At 38.9% G+C, this 18,425-nt stretch overlaps 1 protein-coding gene across 1 annotated transcript in view; it reads left to right on the forward strand.

The window, feature by feature from the left end:
- Positions 1-18,425, forward strand: part of cdc73 (cell division cycle 73, Paf1/RNA polymerase II complex component, homolog (S. cerevisiae)) — a 62,236-nt gene that overhangs the window by 40,739 nt on the left and 3,072 nt on the right. Inside the window, exons 12-14 of the mRNA XM_051700846.1 lie at positions 7,855-7,890; positions 8,401-8,488; positions 14,610-14,771. Of these exons, the coding sequence (XP_051556806.1) occupies positions 7,855-7,890; positions 8,401-8,488; positions 14,610-14,771 (286 nt within the window). The remainder of the gene's footprint in view (positions 1-7,854; positions 7,891-8,400; positions 8,489-14,609; positions 14,772-18,425) is intronic.

Here is an 18,425-nt window from a genome sequence, read left to right on the forward strand (position 1 = left end):
ACAATTTTTGACTCCCTTTTATTCAATACTTCGTGCAACCTCCCTGTAACACAGTTCAATGGAAAGGAGGAGGCGAGAACCGGCTTAACAATATAAATAATATTTTAATAATAAACTGAATCAAAAGACGAACACACACAGGTGTCGGACAGCTGTCCGTAACTCTCTCTCTGTCGCACTGCCATCTCCAGTCAGCCCTTATCCCTCTCGGGCTAATCAGCCCAATTAGGGGTCGGGTGTGCGGAATCACGACCCGGCACCGCCCTCCGCCCTGCCACGTTCCTCCCCCGTTCTCTCAGGCCGGGGAGCCCCCGTCTGCCGGCATGTCATACCCATCTACCTGGATCAGGGGAGGGGACAAGGGGAGGGAAACAAAAAAAAAAAAAAAAAAAGGTAGCACCTACACGCCGTAACGGCGATCATGCCAAATTAACAAAACATTTAAAAAGAGTGGGAAAAGGCCAACACGGTGCGGCAGCAGGAGAGAGAGAGGAAAAAAATACATTTACTTGCCGGTTCTCCAATACGCCGTAGTCCGGTCCTCGGCCACTCCTCCACCCTCTAGTGGACGACAGCCACGACTTCCCAGGTGGATCGGTGGAAGTCCTCCGGCCCCTGGTGGATGGAACACCCTGCCGCGTTTTTGGTGGATGGTAGGGGTCTCACCCGCCCCTGGCAGCGATTAACTGCTCCAGGCGGTTGGTTGGGAGCCCCTCCTCTCCTCGCGGCCGTTCCTCCGCTTCCAGGCGGCCGGGCTCCTCCGTCCTCCGGCGGATGGCCACGGCTGCTCCTTTGGGGTGGATGGTAGCGGAGAGAAATCTACTACGGCGCATCCCTCCTCCTTCCCGGGTTTCGGCATCCGTGTAACACAGTTCAATGGAAAGGAGGCGGCGAGAACCGGCTTAACGATATAAATAATATATAATAACACAGGTGTTGGACAGCTGTCCGTAACACTCTCTCTGTCGCACTGCCGTCTCCAGTCGGCCTTTATCCCTCTCGGGCTAATCAGCCCAATTAGGGGCCGGGTGTGCGGAACCACGACCCGGCCCCGCCCTCTGCCCTGCCACACTCCCTTTGCCAAGATAACAGCTCTGATTCTTCTATAATGCTTAATGAGGTTGGAGAACACATGACAAGGGATCTGAGACCATTGCTCCATACAGAATCACTACAGATCCTTCAAATTCTGACGTCCACGCTGTGCACCCGTATGGGTTTTCTGAGGGGTTCAGGTCAAAGGACAGGGATGGCCCCATTTTCTCCCCATTTTGGCATGCCCAATTCCCACTACTTACTAGGTCCTTGTGGTGGCGCGGTTACCTCAATCGGGGTGGCGGAGGACAAGTCTCAGTTGCTTCTGCTTCTGAGATAGTCCGTGCATCTTATCACGTGGCTCGCTGTGCATGACACCACGGAGACTCGCAGCATGTGGAGGCTCATGCTACCCTCCACAATCTACGCACAACTTACCACGCACCCCATTGAGAGCGAGAACCACTAATCATGGCCACGAGGGGGTTACCCCATGTGACTCTACCATCCCTAGCAATTTGGTTGCTTAGAAGACCTGGCTGGAGTCACTCAGCACACCTTGGATTCAGACTTGTGACTCCAGGGCTGGTAGTCAGTCTCGATACCTGCTGAGCTACCCAGGCCCCTGATGTAGGTGACTTCTGATTGTAGTTTGAGACTTTCTGGCCCCATGATCCTACAGATTTCTGCAATTCTCCAGCTGTGATCCTTGGAGAATTTTTGGCCACTTAAACCATCCTTCTCACCGTGCGTGGAGACAATATAGACACACGTCCTCTTCCAGGTCGATTCTTAACATCTCCAGTTGATTGGAACTTGTTAATTATTGCCTTGATGGTGGAAATGGGTATTTTTAATACTTTAGCTTTTTTCTTAGTCACTTCCCATTTTGTGATGCTCAATCTTTTGCCACACATCATAACTTTATTCTTTGGTCTTACCCATTGTGATGGATGACTGAGGGAATTTGGCTTGTGTGTTACCTCATATTTATACCTCTGTGAAAAAGACATGGCTGAACAATTTCATATTCCTAGTCACCCAGGTATACTAGAAAATATGAATGGGAGTATACTTCAGATATATTTTACTCATAAGAATTTCTAAGGGTGCCAATGATTGTGGCAAACATGTTCTGGAGAAAAATATTTAATTGAGATTTTTTTTTCCCCCTCTTTCAGTTAGTTTACTTAAAGGGTAAAATATTTTGAATATTTTATATTTGTCTCTACGATTTTCTGGTGCAGAGATATTTGATTTGTTACTTGGTTGCTAGGGTAACTCCATCTGATTGCTAAGCAGTTACCAGGGTTATACTTATCAAGGCTCCTTGCCATCCTGAGTGAAATAAGTAAAACCGGAAGTCTCTACGATGTACTGGTGCAGAGATATCTGATTTGTTACTTGGTTGCTAGGGTAAGCACATGTGGTTGCTAGGCAGTTGCCAGTGTAATACTAAGAAGGCTGCTTGCTGTTCTGAGTTACACAAGCCAACAATGAAGTTTCTACGACATTCTGAACCTGAGATACCCATCTAAGCAATTTTAAAAGGAAGTCAAGTGGGGATTGGTTGCTAGGGTACTCTAAATGGTTGTTAGGGTGTGGCGAAGTAGTTTTTCAAATGGATACATGAAGACTTATTGCTCACCCACGTGAAATAAGCCAACTGCCATCTCTGTAGTATGTTCTGATCCAAAGATATCCCTCTCAGCCATTTTTAATGGAAGTCAGTAGGGCTGGTTGCTAGGGTGCTCTAAATTGTTGCTAGGGTGTGGCTAGCCAGTGACTAGAGAGATTCTTATTGGCTGATTACTAATCTGACTGAAAAGAGCCAATCCCCAAGTGTCTACAACATTCTGTTCTAAAGATATCCTTCTGAGCCATTTTGAATGGAACTCTATGGGGGCGGTTGTTAGGGTGCCGTAAATGGTTGCTAGGGCGTGGCTACACCATTTCCAAGATGATCCTTAAAGACTGATTGGTAGCCCGATTGAAATGAGTCCACCCCCATGTCTCTATGTCATTCTGATTGGGAGATATGATTTGACAACTTTCTTGCATTGACTGCCATAGTAGAGAAAAAAAAATGTTTTCATGGGTGAGACCCTTGCCATAGTATGCCTATGGGAAATTTTTGGGATGTTTTTTGCCCCCCAGGGGTGCACCGTACCCCCAATCCCTTAGAAAAGTCATAGCACAGGTGTCGTCAATAAGCCGGTCGATTTGATACCTAATTCATGGGTCTACTACAAACAGTGTGGGACGAGTCCGGTGCCGAAATTTTGTACGGAATACGAAGAAGAATAAGTATGTGAGATTACAATAGTAATGCTTTGCAATCACTACTACTACTACTACTACTACTAATACTAATAATAATAATAATAATAAGTTTAAATAGAATGTCAGTATGTTGGCTTTCTCAAGCCAACATAAGTAGAATGCAGGTGTATCGAGATGCAATTTGAAGTTATTTTTTAACTGACGAGCTGTCAGCTGTCAAAGAGGTCCAATTATAAAATAATTACATTGAAAAACAGCACCGATGGACGCAAATATGTATTCGTTGCAAACAGCCCATTAGGTCTAATGGAAAAGGCTACAACCAGGGAGAAAAAAAAATGTTATCCACGTTTCCTTCTAATAAACACTACCTTTCCCAAAAGAGCTAATCAATGGAGCAAGTAGGCTATTTTTTCCGTTAAGGGTTTTCTTCCCTGTAATGAATATGCCTTTTCCGCTTTTAAAGCTCAATGAAAAGTGTTCTCCGTTTAAAATCGGGCTCATCCGTTTATAGTATTTGACTAACGTGCTAAAATGGTATCACTAAAAATACATTTGGCCTTTTAGGGCCACTGTCTTTGTACATGTTAATAATTTTGTTTGTTTTTTGTTTGTTTTATAGAAAAGGCTTTACATGAATGTAGTGTGTTTCTCTTGATATAGTTTTTTTTTTTTTCTTCAGGTGCTTCAGTTTTTCCTCAGTCCTCATTTGAGCCTCTCTCCATCTTCCAGTATGAATGTTTTTACTGGTGTTTTGGAATCACAATGACTGGAAACAATTATAATGCATTCAAATGCTATATTTTTGACTAAATATTTTACGAAATTCTCCTGCTTTTGATGGAAACATGACAGAAGAGTGGCATTGATCTTACTTGATCTTCCCCCGCAGCCGCTCATGTAGCGTCCGTGTTATCTCCCACATCTCACCAATAGTTGAACCTGATGCGAGTCTGAAGCTGGATGCATCTCCAGCTCAAGCTGAAGGTGTCTGTTTCATGCCAATTTCTCTAAATTTGCGACACGACACGTTCGGGTGCAGTTTGGGTGCATGTGAGTTGCAAAAATACGGGGCAAACTGCGTCCCACCTCGCAGAGTTGTTGCCGTCAACTAAAAGTAACTTCTTTAAGTGCGTGTTCACAGTCATTTTGAAATGTCGATAAAGAACATCTAGAACATTCAGTGCGTTCATTTAGGTTTATTTATGAGACGCAAACTCATTGCGACTTTATGTAGGACATTCTATTCGTTTGGCTATTGATATAGGAACTGTTTTCATTAAGTTTCTTTCATAATGTTTACCCATTTTACCAGTATAAAATTTCGCACCAGTGTCGTCCTATTTACCGAGTATAACTGGTAACACCCTATACCGTGGCAAATCTAGTTGTAAATGTTCTGTCATGCTGTAATGCATCAGTAAAATATTGTAACGGTTTGTATTTTTTAAGTGACATTTACAGATCTGCTCATAAATTTACTCACCCATTGCAAAACCAATAAGTCAACATAAAAAATATTTTTTTAAATATATTTTTTAAATAATTTTGATAGTCTATTAATCTTCGATTATTTCTTTGATTAATCGACTAATCGGATAAAAATCGTTATTTTTTTATTTTATAAAATTTTACCCGTATTTTATTAAAATCAGGTTTTTTGAAAACCTAAATAATAAACAAATTTGGTTTGTTTTCGGTACTGAATGCACGATTCTATACTATCACAAATCTTTGAACAAAACCTTTATCATGAAGTTACGTTTGAAATGTTTATTATTATTACTTTCAGGACATATGCAAAACAGTTCCTTTCTTTTACCTGTAAAACTTAACAAAAAGTACTGTTCATTCAAGTGCAGAATTATCCATCGAGGATGGAGTGGGACTAAAAATCAGCCTAGCAGAAGGCAGTGGTGACACCAGAATAGAAATATTAATATTTCTGCCCAGCTGAAAAATACATCAATGTGTTAGATACATATGCTTGTACTCTGTCACTGGTATTTAAAATGAATATTTTAAGTTAAAAAAAAAATACTGTCACATATTACATGTTTCTAAATATTCTTTACAAAAATACATTTTTTAATGGTAGTGTATGCTTATACAGTAACAGTGTTTGCCATAGTATACATTTACTGGTGAAATCAGACATTACATTTGGCACTATTAGGACTATCAAATATCAGGACCCTAAGCATTATTATGCATTATATACAGTTTAATATGCATTATATACATTGCAGGCCTCCCTGCATGTGCAATTAGACCCCTGCAAATGATCCAGAATGCAGCAGCACGTCTGGTCTTTAATGAACTAAAGAGAGCACGTTACACCACTCCTCATCTCTCTCCACTGGCTGCAGGTTGATGCACGTATCAAATTCAAGGCTCTGATGCTTGGCATACAGAACAGTCACTGGGTCTGCTCCAGCATACCTAAAATCATTTATGCAGAGCTACGCGCCCACTAGAAGCCTGCGGTCGGCTAAGCAACGTCGCCTTGTTGTACCAACACAAAGAGGCACCAAAACACTTTCCCGGACTTTCAGCTTCATCGTACCACGTTGGTGGAAGGACCTTCCCAACTCCATCCGTGAAGCTGACTCACTCTCTGTCTTCAAAAAATGACTAAAAATGCATCATTTCCATGAGCACTTAACCAGTCATTTAAAAAAAAAAAAAAAAATACTATTTTGAATACTATTCTGATGCTAGTGAAACTTTGTAGTATGGCACTTTTCATACCACTGTCTCCTTAAGATGATTCGCTTATGTCTTCCTCTTTTGTAAGTCGCTTTGGATAAAAGCGTCTACCAAATGAATAAATGTAAATGTTAATATAGTACAATCATCTGATCGACTCTCGCTCTGAAAAGGCACGTCCCTGTGCACATTTTATTACATGCACTTACATGATGAGGGAAAAGCATCTAAAACACTTCAAAACGCACACTTTTACCTCTGAGACATCAGTGTTAGGTTTTCAGGGACATCCATGAAAGCTGCACAATTGATTACATTGAAACTGAAATCGTGCTATGATGTTGCATGAGTTAAATCACAATGATGGTGCTCTGTTTCTCCATTGATTGGTTTGATTGATGTGGATGCCCGCCTTCGCATGCTCACTGAAGTTTACTGGAGACTTGCTTGTGGAAAAGATACAGTTTTGCTAAATGGAAATACGTGCCTCATTTTGAATTCATGACATGTATACATTATAAAACATAGAAAATGTAAGTTATGCGCCGGAGAGAAATGACTCTCAAGCACATCAAACAGCACAAGCACTCTGTGAACGCATCTGTCGCAGCAAAAGCTCCACATTAAACTGTATGCTTATGATCTTTGAAGTGTTTATAAAGTCTCAAGTTATGCAATGCCTTTTTCTCTGCGCTGTAAAGTGATGTCACTGACAGAGCTTCTCCATGCTCTTCGCACATATCCAACTAATCGATAATAAAAGTAGTTGTCAGTTATTTTCATTAGCGATTTTATCGATTTTCATATATTCCATAAGACAAAATAATCACAAAATGCTGCCAAGTGTTCTTGGTGCTCAAGGAGTTGAGGTCAAGTGTGTGTAAACTTTTAAACAGGATGATATGGGTAATTTTGTGGAGTATACAGTACTTAAAAATCTAAAATGCAGCCTCTTCAGGGCAGGACTAAATAAAGACAATTTATAATCATAAAAAAAAGTGGTAAACTTCTGTGGTAAATGCTCTTTCATGTTGCTCGTGGTGGAAGATGACAGATACTGTGGTCTTGTTGTCTGGTTACTATCATATTTCCCGTAAAGCTGCTTTGAAACTGTGTGTTGTGAAAAGCGCTATACAAATAAAAATGACGACTTTCTCAATTTAATGAACAATATCTCATGAATTATCACACTGGACTAAACTTTGAATCTCTCCCCAAATCCGTATTGTGTATCTCTCTCTCTCCCAGTCTTCTCCCATTTTCTTTACTTTTAATCCCGATTAACATAAATTTGTGATGGATTGATTCTTCGGTACTGGCACGAAATTGACCACTTGAAGAGCTTTTTCCCTTTAAGGCTGAAAGCATACTCTATGCAACTATGTGAAAGCAAGCACTTCTAGCTACGCAAGCTCACTTTCCCATGTCATTGCAGTTCAAAATGAATCTGAACATAATTCATAATGCAACACGAGTACATGTTGCATAACCTGTTATCTCCTATCTATGGGCATTTTTACATTGAAGAACTTAAGGTGAATCAGCATTTTAAAGAAAATCTTGCAGAATTGTGTAGTAACTTATTTCAGCTCCTAATTATGCTTGTTCATTTATTCATCTATGGCACTCGCCAAAGCAGTCATTTTTACTTGGACTGCATCTTAGTACTGTTAATCTCTGGCCTATAAATATTCATAGTTGTTGTGTGTGCAATACAAGTATTTCCACCTGTATAAATTCTGGCTGATTTTATAAAATAGTGACCAAAATCAATAGCAGTGCATTCCTTGTAAAAGTTTCTGTTTGTTTCTTTGTCTTTTATTTTAGTCTCACAAGCAAGACCTCCGCCCAACCAGAAGAAAGGTATGTATGTCTTGCGCAAAATTGATAAGTAGAGGGAATAAACTTTTTACTGTGTATAATTAAAGTAATATACTGAAAATACTATGTATTTATGCAGTGTCATTTGAACCTAGCTTGTTTATTTAATTGAGTTTGTGTGTTTTTCTTTTTTTTTTTTTTAATCAAATGTACTTTTATGCCAGTCTACAGTGAAAGAAATATAATAATACTTAAGGACATGTAGACGGGGTTCCCGTGATCATGGAAACACTGGACATTTCAGGGAATTTTACAGTTTTGTTTGTTAAGCTCAAATAAAATCTAAATAAAATAAAAAGTCATAGACTTTGTGAGTCTGTTCTCTTCAATGATTGCAAATTAGTCTGAATTTGCATAGTTTTAGTCATGGAAATTCATTGGTTAAAATGTGTGGTAACCCTGTCAAGTTATGAATCCTTTGCTTTGGTATTTAACTGGTTTTTTCTTGTCATTATCACTTTTTCACTTTTTTTTTTTTTTTTTTTTTACCAGGTTCAAGAACTCCCATTATTATCATCCCTGCGGCCACAACATCTTTAATCACAATGCTCAATGCCAAGGATCTCTTACAGGACTTGAAGTAAGTGTGCTGATCAATCTGCAATATTTGAATATTGGGTAAAAGTCCATTTTCCATTAGAGATTCTCAGTATTGAATGAAATTAGTATATTTATAGTCAACATTTGTCTACTTCGTCCACCATCTTGATGACTTCATTACACTAGGCTTATTTCAATGTATTCTGGGATTGTGTATTTTAGGATATCTCAGCATATTGCTGCTGCCTACTTTTTCAAAACCGAGAACATATTTGGAGAACATCTATGATGCATTAAAGTGCTGTTTGGGTAGGTGTCAGCTTTTAGAGGATTAACAGCAAGTCATTCATAATTAAACTGCTCATAGGGAGGCATGAGAATTTAATTTTAGCATATTTGTTTACATAAAAAATAAAACAACAAGCAAAAAAGAGCTCAGAATAGGGGGAAAAAACAACCAAGTACACCTATGAAATCATGCACAATAACAATAGACAAATAGGAAAAGAATTCCAAGGTAAAGATACTCTTCATAAAATAACAGGTGAGCAATCATTTATGTCTTCCTTCAAGACATCAATTTTTTTGCCATGCTTTAAAGGTTTCATTCACCCAAAACTGAAAATTCTCTTATTTACGCACCCTCTTGCCATCCCAGATGAGTATGACTTTCTTTCATCTGCAGGACACAAACGAAGAATTGTAGAAGAATATTTCAGCTCTGTAGGTGCATACAATGCAAATTAATGGTGACCAAAACTTTGAAGCTCCAAGCACACTTGCATCGTATGGATCTGGCCGACCCGCTCAACTGAGGCCTGAAACTGGATTGTTTCTTCGCTTATTTCTGCTAGAACCATGTCAACCTTAGCATCAATAACTTCCGTGATGTTTGCAGTCATTCTGTCCATTGCTTGAACAAAGTTTGAATCGACATTCACCTCATGGATAGCCGCATTCGATACATTTATGTCCTACTTTTTGTCGTCTTTTGACTTTTTAGACTCTTGATCGTAATCTTATTCAGTTGGGGCATTTCATCTGTTTTTATATTTAAATTTAACAGTAACCAAATACAAAAGTGCAACATAATACTGCATACAATACACAGTACAATCCCTGATATGGCAAGTGCTTTTCACATTTATTCCTTTAAACTTTAAACTAGCATCTTTTTTTACACTGCCTGGCGACAAAAAAAAAAAGTCACATACTCAAATATTTAGTTGGGCCGCCTTTAGCTTTGATTACAGTGCACATTCATCGTGGCATTGTTTTGACAACCTTATGCAATGTCACAACATTTATTTCCATCCAGAGTTGCATTCATTTTTGGCTGAGATCTTGTATTGATGATGGGAGGATCAAAAAACTCCGTAAAGTCTTCTCCAGCACATCCCAAAGACTTTCAATGGGGTTAAGGTCAGGACACTGTGGTGGCCAATTCATTTGTGAAAATGATTCCTCATGCTCCCTGAACCACTCTTTCACAATTTGATCCCAATGAATCTTGGCATTGTCATTCTGGAATATGCCCGTGCCATCAGGGAAGAAAAAATCCATTGATGGGATAACCTGGTCATTTAGTACATTTCAGGTAGTCAACTGACTTCATTTTATTGCCACATAACATTGCTGAGCCTAGACCTGACCAATTGAAGCAACCCCAGATCATAACACTGCCTCCAGAGGCTTGTACAGTGGGCACTATGCATGATGGGTGCACCGCTTCATGCGCTTTCCTTATCCTGACGCGCCCATCGCTTTGGAACAGGGTAAATCTGGACTCATCAGACCACATGACCTTTTTCCATTACTCCACAGTCCAATCTTTATGCTCCCTAAAAAAATGTCATTTTTTCCAATTAGCCTCACTAACAAGTGTGTGTGGCTTTCTTGTGGCCACACAGCTGTTTAGTCCCAATCCTGTAAATTCTCGTCACATTGTGAGTGTGGAAATTCTCTTACATCTAAATATTATTTTCAAAAATGAAAATTTAATGGAATTGCATGCTTATCCAGTTAAATAATAATAATTTACAGATTAAATCAAATGAGATGACAGTTGGATTAGGATTATATTCCCCCATAGCATTATTATATAATATTCAGCATTATATACAGTAGATTAATACTGTTAATAACATTATTAATACGATTAGTAATGAGCGCATTTACATGCACGTTCTTACACTGATTATGCTTAAGCCAACAGCGCGTGCGGTCATGTAAACGCAATAAACCACGTTCCTAAACGGTTTATGTATAACCCTATCGACACGGGTAGATTTTTGCCCATTACGCCGATTTTGCATGCCATGTAAACACCTTACCCGTATTCTTACCGGCTATTCCTATGTGCACACGTGTTGAGCTCATGTCTCTTTACGGTTGGACGTCAAAAGCTGAGAATCACGCAATTTATTTCAAATGTCATGTAAATGCTGATTTTTTGCCTTGTCAGATTTTTTAAATAAGTTGGTTTTAGAGAGTAATCAGCATATTGGTCTGCATGTAAATGGGCACAATGATTAGTATGATCATTAAATCTCTGTAAACTTAAATTTTGTCTAATGCAGTCAGAGCAGATCAGTCTCACGCTTCAAACGGACATTCAATCCCTCCTGCCGAAAAGGCACATCTCTTTTCCGCTTCTGGTTTCACATTCAGAGTTTGCAGTTTCAGCCATAAACTCATCGTACAACACCAGTGGCTGCTAGTGTGCAATCGTATTTTAGAGCTCCTGTGTCCAATGAAGTGATTTCCATTTGTATGCCCGCGTTACGTAGGCTCAGGACGTTGCGCGTATTGGATAGAACAGACGCTTAAATAATTAAAAAAACATCCCATCTCCACGATGCGCATCGTCACATTTTTTACCGCGATGCATCATGCCATGATAAACCATTACACCCCTAGTCACCAAAAATGCAAAAAAGAGGGCACAGTTAACAAATCTGTGAGTTGTACTTGGTGAAACTAATCCCTGATGGCCGGCGACACAGGATGTGAAGGAGTGGAGAGACCCATGTCCCGCTCCATTCAACTTCTAACCCTGCCAAACACACACACTCGTGTCGGATGTGATGTGTAATCATTCCAAATCATGATGGTGCAGCTCAGATTTCAAAGCATTTCACAATTCCACTTGTGAGCGACTTCTGTGAGTCCTCATCTTGAAAATACAGTCCACAGACGAAAGTGCTGCCTTGTTTAATAACGAAGTTATCATCTTTGCATTTAATTGCCTGAACCCACCGAGCTTGTATAAAGTTCAGCATCTTTTGGAAATTCATGTAAACACAAATCCAGTCATTTTTTGTTTGGTTTTTATTTATTTATTTATTTTTTATTTTTATTTTTGCAAATAGGAACACTGTAGTTGCACTCAGGGGCGGACTGGCCATAGGGAGAACCGGGACTTTTCTCGGTGGGCCGGCCGTGAAACGGAGCCGAATGGGCGGCGATGAGCAGAAACGGGCCTCTGCGTTACACCGAACGGGCCGCAACTGGCTGAAGCGGGCTGTAGAAAAGGACAGCAAGTTTCTATGTAAAATCCAGGGCCGATTTCTCTTCCCAGCCCACCCCTGGTGGCACTGGATATTTTACTGTTCTTCCTGATCACCGCCATAGTTTACCCAACCATGACGACTTCCACTTAGCGAACGTGGCAGTTTGAAAAAGGTCCATTGTTGCTGGAAACAAATGGTTAAATTTTGCCATTGAATTCTATGGGGATCTGTGGTGCTGATATCAACTATTCACTTATGACTAGTATGTATTCCAACAGAGTTCTTCTTGCTTTGGACTTCGGGTTCGAGTCTGGTTCGGGTTTGTAATTAATGAAAAAATAAACAGGCTTATCGAACTTGTTTCGCACATACGCGCTCACTCAGACACACGCAAAAAGCATAACTATTATTAACTATCATTAGATACTTATTCCAGTAGCGACTAGTGTCTATTCCAGTTTACTTGCCCTTATTTATTTGACATTAATGTCTATTCCAATTGTTACTAGTAGCATTTCTTATCTCACTGGTTTTAAGCTGCTCTATTTACCTGTCAAATGTAATGACTAACCAGAATGGTTACTGTATCAGTTTAAACATCTTACTACTAAAATAAAAAATGTTACTAGTAACAATTGGAATAGATAGTGTCTATTCTAATTATTAAGTACTAGTAGTCTAACAGATAGTGCACAACAACTGAATTTTTTAATTTGTTCTTTCCTTCAAGCCAATCTTGCCTTCAATCCTGTAATCTTTAAAGACTGAACACCCCATAATTGTCAGCATAATAGCTAACATGGATTTTTTTTTACAGAGACAACATTTTAACAATTTTCTGTTGGGTACTGGGCCATATTGGATTGCCAGGTATTGAACATTCAGACACTGCTGCCAAGGAAGCCCTCAAATTGAGAATTATAGAATGTCAAATCCCACCATCAGATCTCAAATCTATAATTAACTCTATATCTAAAAAAAAAACAAAAAATGTAGAATGGAATGAGTGTGTCCATAACAAGCTACAAGAAGTCAACCCTGTTATAAATGAAAGATACTTTCTTTTTTTTCCTTTTGAATCTAGACATGATCAAACTGTATACACAAGGTGTTGCACTGGTCATTGAAGACTTACACGTGTACTTATTGAAAGGTGAAGAACCACCAACATGTGATTTCTGTAGGATACCATTGACTGTTAAGCATATATGGACTGTCCTGCTTTTAATAACACTATACAATGGTTCTGTTCAGAAAATTCTTTATTAGATGTGTTTAAAAAGGTTTTACCAGGAAAAATGTCTATTTGAAAAAATTTCTGTCAAATTGGAAAAAATAAAAAATAGCCACTGATGCTATTCCACCTGTGGCTTTAAAAGAAAAATAAATAAACTAGTAAAACTGGAATAGATATTAGTAACTTGGAATAAATACTAGTATCTAATGAATGGTTACTAATAAAATATTACAAATACTAATCACTATTGGAATACTTACTCGTAACTAAAAAATAAGTACTGCATAAAATATCTAGTAAGCTTGCCATACGCCCAAAATATTTTTCATACTATTTATGAATTAGACTGCTGTTTATTCCAAGCAATAACAGATTAGTTATTAGTTATTAAAGTACATGTTTTAGAATAATTAGGCTAAAAACAGAATTAACCACCTCCAGGCAGTTCATAAACAATTTGATTTAGTAAACAAACAAGTAAACAGTGTGATTCCTAATTAAGTTGCACTAAAGAGGCATTGACTCACTATAACTCCTTTATTTAGATAATTTAATGGGTTACAGTATGATTTAAATATTAATCAGAATGTTTGTCTCATTTATATTTAATATAAAAAAAAAAAAAAAAAAAAGCAATTTAAAGATCAGTTGAATGGCCATCATTGTTCGACAGAATGTTTGACATAAACATAATAGATGTAGTAGCTTCATTGTCTTTTGCTCGCTCACCTTCATCTGTCTGGTATTTGATGTGCTCTATGCCCAGACAGCTTTCCCATCATCATGATGGTCTTTCGATTCTCCAGTACGGCAGCTTTGTCATGTAGCCATCTAGAGAGGGCCCTGATTTCCCTTGATAATTGATTAAGCTATTTATGCATCTGGCTTGATGTGAGTTGCATTAATAAGGAAATGTATTTGAAAGAAAATATGCCTTGGGATAAATTTGTGGTTGATGTCTCAGAATATGCTCTCCAAGAAAGTTTCATTTGGATTTGATTCATTTTGCGTTTATTGCTCATAAATTGGCCATTTAGTGCAAGTAATTCTCTTGAATGAGTGCTTATTTTGGCACCTTTAACTGTATACAAATGTAAAATTACATTTCTTAGTGTATTAAAAAGGTTTTCCAAGCATTTGGAAAGATTTCCAAGATTTGTATCCACAAACAGATATCCCAAAATGTATTTTGACACTTTCAAGCAAGAATTTCCCAAAGTTGGTTATGTTTTAAATGATTGAAGAATAGATATACTGTCAAAATGAAGATGAATATTTTGGACAATTTGTGTTTGTCAAACATGGAACATGTCCATAGTAAATGAGATGAACAGACTTCATCCACTAAAAATCCCCTTGACTCCTGTTGGTGTTTTTATTCCTATAACTGATGTAAGTGCTTCTCTTGACAGGTTTGTAACGTCGGAGGACAAGAAGAAGCAGGGCATTCAGAGAGACAATGAGGTTCTGTTACAGAGACGTAAAGATCAGGTGCAGCCAGGTGGTGCCACACTCACTGTCACAGTGCCCTACAGGGTAATCGACCAGCCACTTAAACTCGCCCCACAGGACTGGTATGCCCAACACATCATGCACACTCATACCCCTTTTCTTTTTTTTTTTTTTTTTTTTTTGAGTAGTTTTCACCTCTGTTAACACTTCAGATAACCTATTAAATGCCATTTTATGTAAAATAAACTTACAGTGGTTTAGTGACCCTACTAATACAGTGGCAAGAAAAAGTATGTGAACCCTTTGTTATTACCTGCATTTATGTATAAATTTGCCTTAAAATCTGGTTGGATCATCTAAGTTACAATAATGAACAAACACACTGTTTTAACTAATAACATATCAATTATTGTATTGTTCTTTTACATATTGAATACATCATTCAAACCTTCACAGTGTAGGTTGGAAATTATATGAATCCCTAATCTAATGACATCAACAAAAGCTAATTAGAGTTAGGAGTCGGTTAACTTGGTATCCAATTAATGAAACTAGATTGGAGGTGTGGTTTAGAGCTACTCTCTCTTATAAAAAGCACTCAAATATTTTGAGTTTGCTATTCACAAGAAGCATCTGCTGACGTGGACCATGTTTTGCAAAAAAAAGAGATCTCCAAAGAACTATGATCAAGAATTGTTGCCTTGCATAAAGCTGAAAAAGGTTACAAAGTTATCTCGAAGAGCTTAGATATTCATCTGTCCACAGTTACACAAATTGTCTATAAATTAAGACTATTTAATACTGTGGCTACTCTCCCTAGAAGTGGCCATCCCTAGAGTTACAGCTAAAGACTTGAAGGAATCATTGGAACTGGTTAGTGAGTTAAACTGGTTAACTCTGTTAATGAGTCTACTATATGGAATTTAGTGACCCTACTAATAGCTCTGCTTCAAAACTTAATGAGACGGCTTGCTATCTACTGCCTACATGTGCAGCTTCCTTGTAAGACTGCATAGGGGAAGTGACCCTATTAAGCCCACGTACCATATAAACCAACTTACTGTTTAATTTTTAAATATAAAAAATTTGTTGTTGCAGAGGAGAAATGCACATATTTGTTGGTATAATTTTGTTTTTAATTTGGAGGTAGCAGTCTGCAACCTGATGGGTTTCGGGCTGGGTTTGGGTCAGTTTTTCAAGTAGGACTTCGGGTTCGAGTCTGGTTTGGGTTTGTAATTAATGAAAAAATAAACAGCCTTATCGAACTTGTTTCGCACACACGCGCTCACTCAGACACACGCAAACGGAGGAGTTGGGGGCCGTTCACACCGAATGTGTTTTTGCGTGCATCTGTTCTGTTTCCCCATTGTTTAAACACATGCTGGACGAATGTCTTTGACATTTGCACCGCGTCTTGCTTTTTCTTCAGCGTCTAGCACAGGACCGGCATATTTTAAACACCATGTCAAGTTAAAAAGAAATTAAAATGGTCAAATATGCATATTGAGACTTCTGCGCTATGTTTCATTTTTGGGCTGCATCTAGATTGTTTTTAGCACAGTTGTCACAAAGATTTAACAATCTGAATAAGTTCAGGCTGCATAGAGGGGACTGTTGCATTGTTTCATATTATTCCAGATTGTTCTGCACCAAGTGAAGTTTCAGTAAAATAAATGGTAAGGCAATGCTTTTTTCTCCTTCTGCTCTAGTGTACGTAGGGGCTGCCGTGCCTTGTTAAAACTGTGTATGTTTACCGTTTCAGTACTGTTATGAATGTTGCCTATATGCTTACATAAAATACAGCCTATTGCATCAGCACTTGCTAGGAGAAGAAATTAGTAAGCGATTTTGCGTTCGGGTTCGGGCTTAAAATCTGACAATATCGTTCGGGTAGGGTCGGGCCAGGTTCGGGTTTCATTTTAAGGCCCGTGCAGACCTCAATTTGGAGCCAAACAAATGTTTCAGTCTTGAGTTATTTGGGAACATGTGCTGCCACTGCTCAGCGGCCATTTTGGAAGTTCCTCCAAAAAGCCATTTATTTGAACTCAGATAAACTTGATATTTATTTTCTTTGTATTTAACAGCAATACCTTGTATTTGAAAAGATGGATTTCATGAGTTTCTGGAACTAGTGCAGGACATTGCCTGAGCGATGCTCACAAAGATAGATGTAGTAAAAGAAAATAAATGAATAAAAACTGCTGATAACCACATTAAATGAAAATATTTAAGAAGCGTCTTGAGCACAAACAAGATTTAGTGCTCTGTCTGTAATTATAATCCAGAAATATAACTTTGTTTTCATGTGGGTTTATAAGGAACAGTGCCTTTGAAAAGCCTGATTCCTCAAAGCTTAAAAGCAGAATAATTATTTTATTTGTTTAAACATCAATTACAAATATCAAATCAAATCACTTTTATTGTCACGCAACCATCTGCACAAGTGCAACAGTGGGTGAAAGTCTTGGGTGTAGTTCTGAGCAACATAGCAGTCGTGACAGTGATGAGACATATACCAATTTACAATAAACATCAGATTTACACAACAATATTTACATATCTAATATACACATAATTACACAACACAATAATAATATACAATGTACAGTATACAATACACACAATATAGAATAAACATACAATAAAAAAAAAGTATATATAGTAGTGTATATATATAGAATGTACAGTATTGTACTGTATTGACATTCAGGCTGTCGGTTGATAGTAAGTTGTTAAGAGAGAATATAATATAATAATACTATAATTTATGACAGTCCGGTGTGAGATATAAGAGTAAGAGTAATAAAGTGCAGTGCTGATGTATTTTGATCGTGGGAGATCAAGAGTTCAGAAGTCTGATTGCTTGGGGGAAGAAGCTGTCATGGAGTCGGCTGGTGCGGGTCCTGATGCTGCGATATCACCTGCCTGATGGTAGCAGTGAGAACAGCCCATGGCTCGGGTGGCTGGAGTCTCTGATGATCCTCCGAGCTTTTTTCACACACCGCCTGATATATATATGTCCTGGAGGGAGGGAAGCTCACCTCCGATGATGTGTCTGGCAGTTCGCACCACCCTTTGCAGGGCTTTGCGGTTGTGGGTTGTTTGCAGCCAGTCAGGATGCTCTCTACAGTGCTGGTGTGTAGCTCAGTGTCATCATCAGATGCGGACCAGAACATCTCCCAGTCTGCGTGATCAAAACAGTCTAGAGTCTGATTGCGTAGAGTCTGATTGGTCCGACCAGCACTGGATCATTCTGAGGGTGGGTGCTTCCTGTTTCAGTTTTTGCCTGTAAGCGGTCAGAAGGAGAATGGAAGAGTGGTCCGATTTGCCAAATGGTGGGCGGGGGAGGGATTTGTAGCCATGATCCAAAAACCCGGTCCCCTCGTGTGTTGAAACTGATATGTTGGTGGTATTTTGTTGCGATTGATTAGAAATTGGCTTTGTTAAAGTCACCGGTCACAATGAACATGGCCTCGGGGTGTGCGGTTTCCTGCTCACATATACTCCCATACAGTTCCTTGAGTGGCGGGATGTATAGAGCTGTGATAATGACCGCTGTGAATTCCCTCGGTAGCCAGAATGGTCAACACAGAAGCATGAGAAATTCCAGATCAGGAGAGCAGAAAGACTTGATAGAATGTACGTTCCTCTGATCACACCAGAATTTGTTGATCATAAAACATACACCACCACCTCTGCTTTTACCTGAGAGGTCTTTCGCTCTATCCGCTTGGTGCACGGAGAACCCCGCGGGTTCGATGGCTGAGTCTGGAATC

The sequence above is a fragment of the Myxocyprinus asiaticus genome, chromosome 6, assembly GCF_019703515.2.
Source record: "Myxocyprinus asiaticus isolate MX2 ecotype Aquarium Trade chromosome 6, UBuf_Myxa_2, whole genome shotgun sequence".
NCBI classification, from domain to species: domain Eukaryota; kingdom Metazoa; phylum Chordata; class Actinopteri; order Cypriniformes; family Catostomidae; genus Myxocyprinus; species Myxocyprinus asiaticus.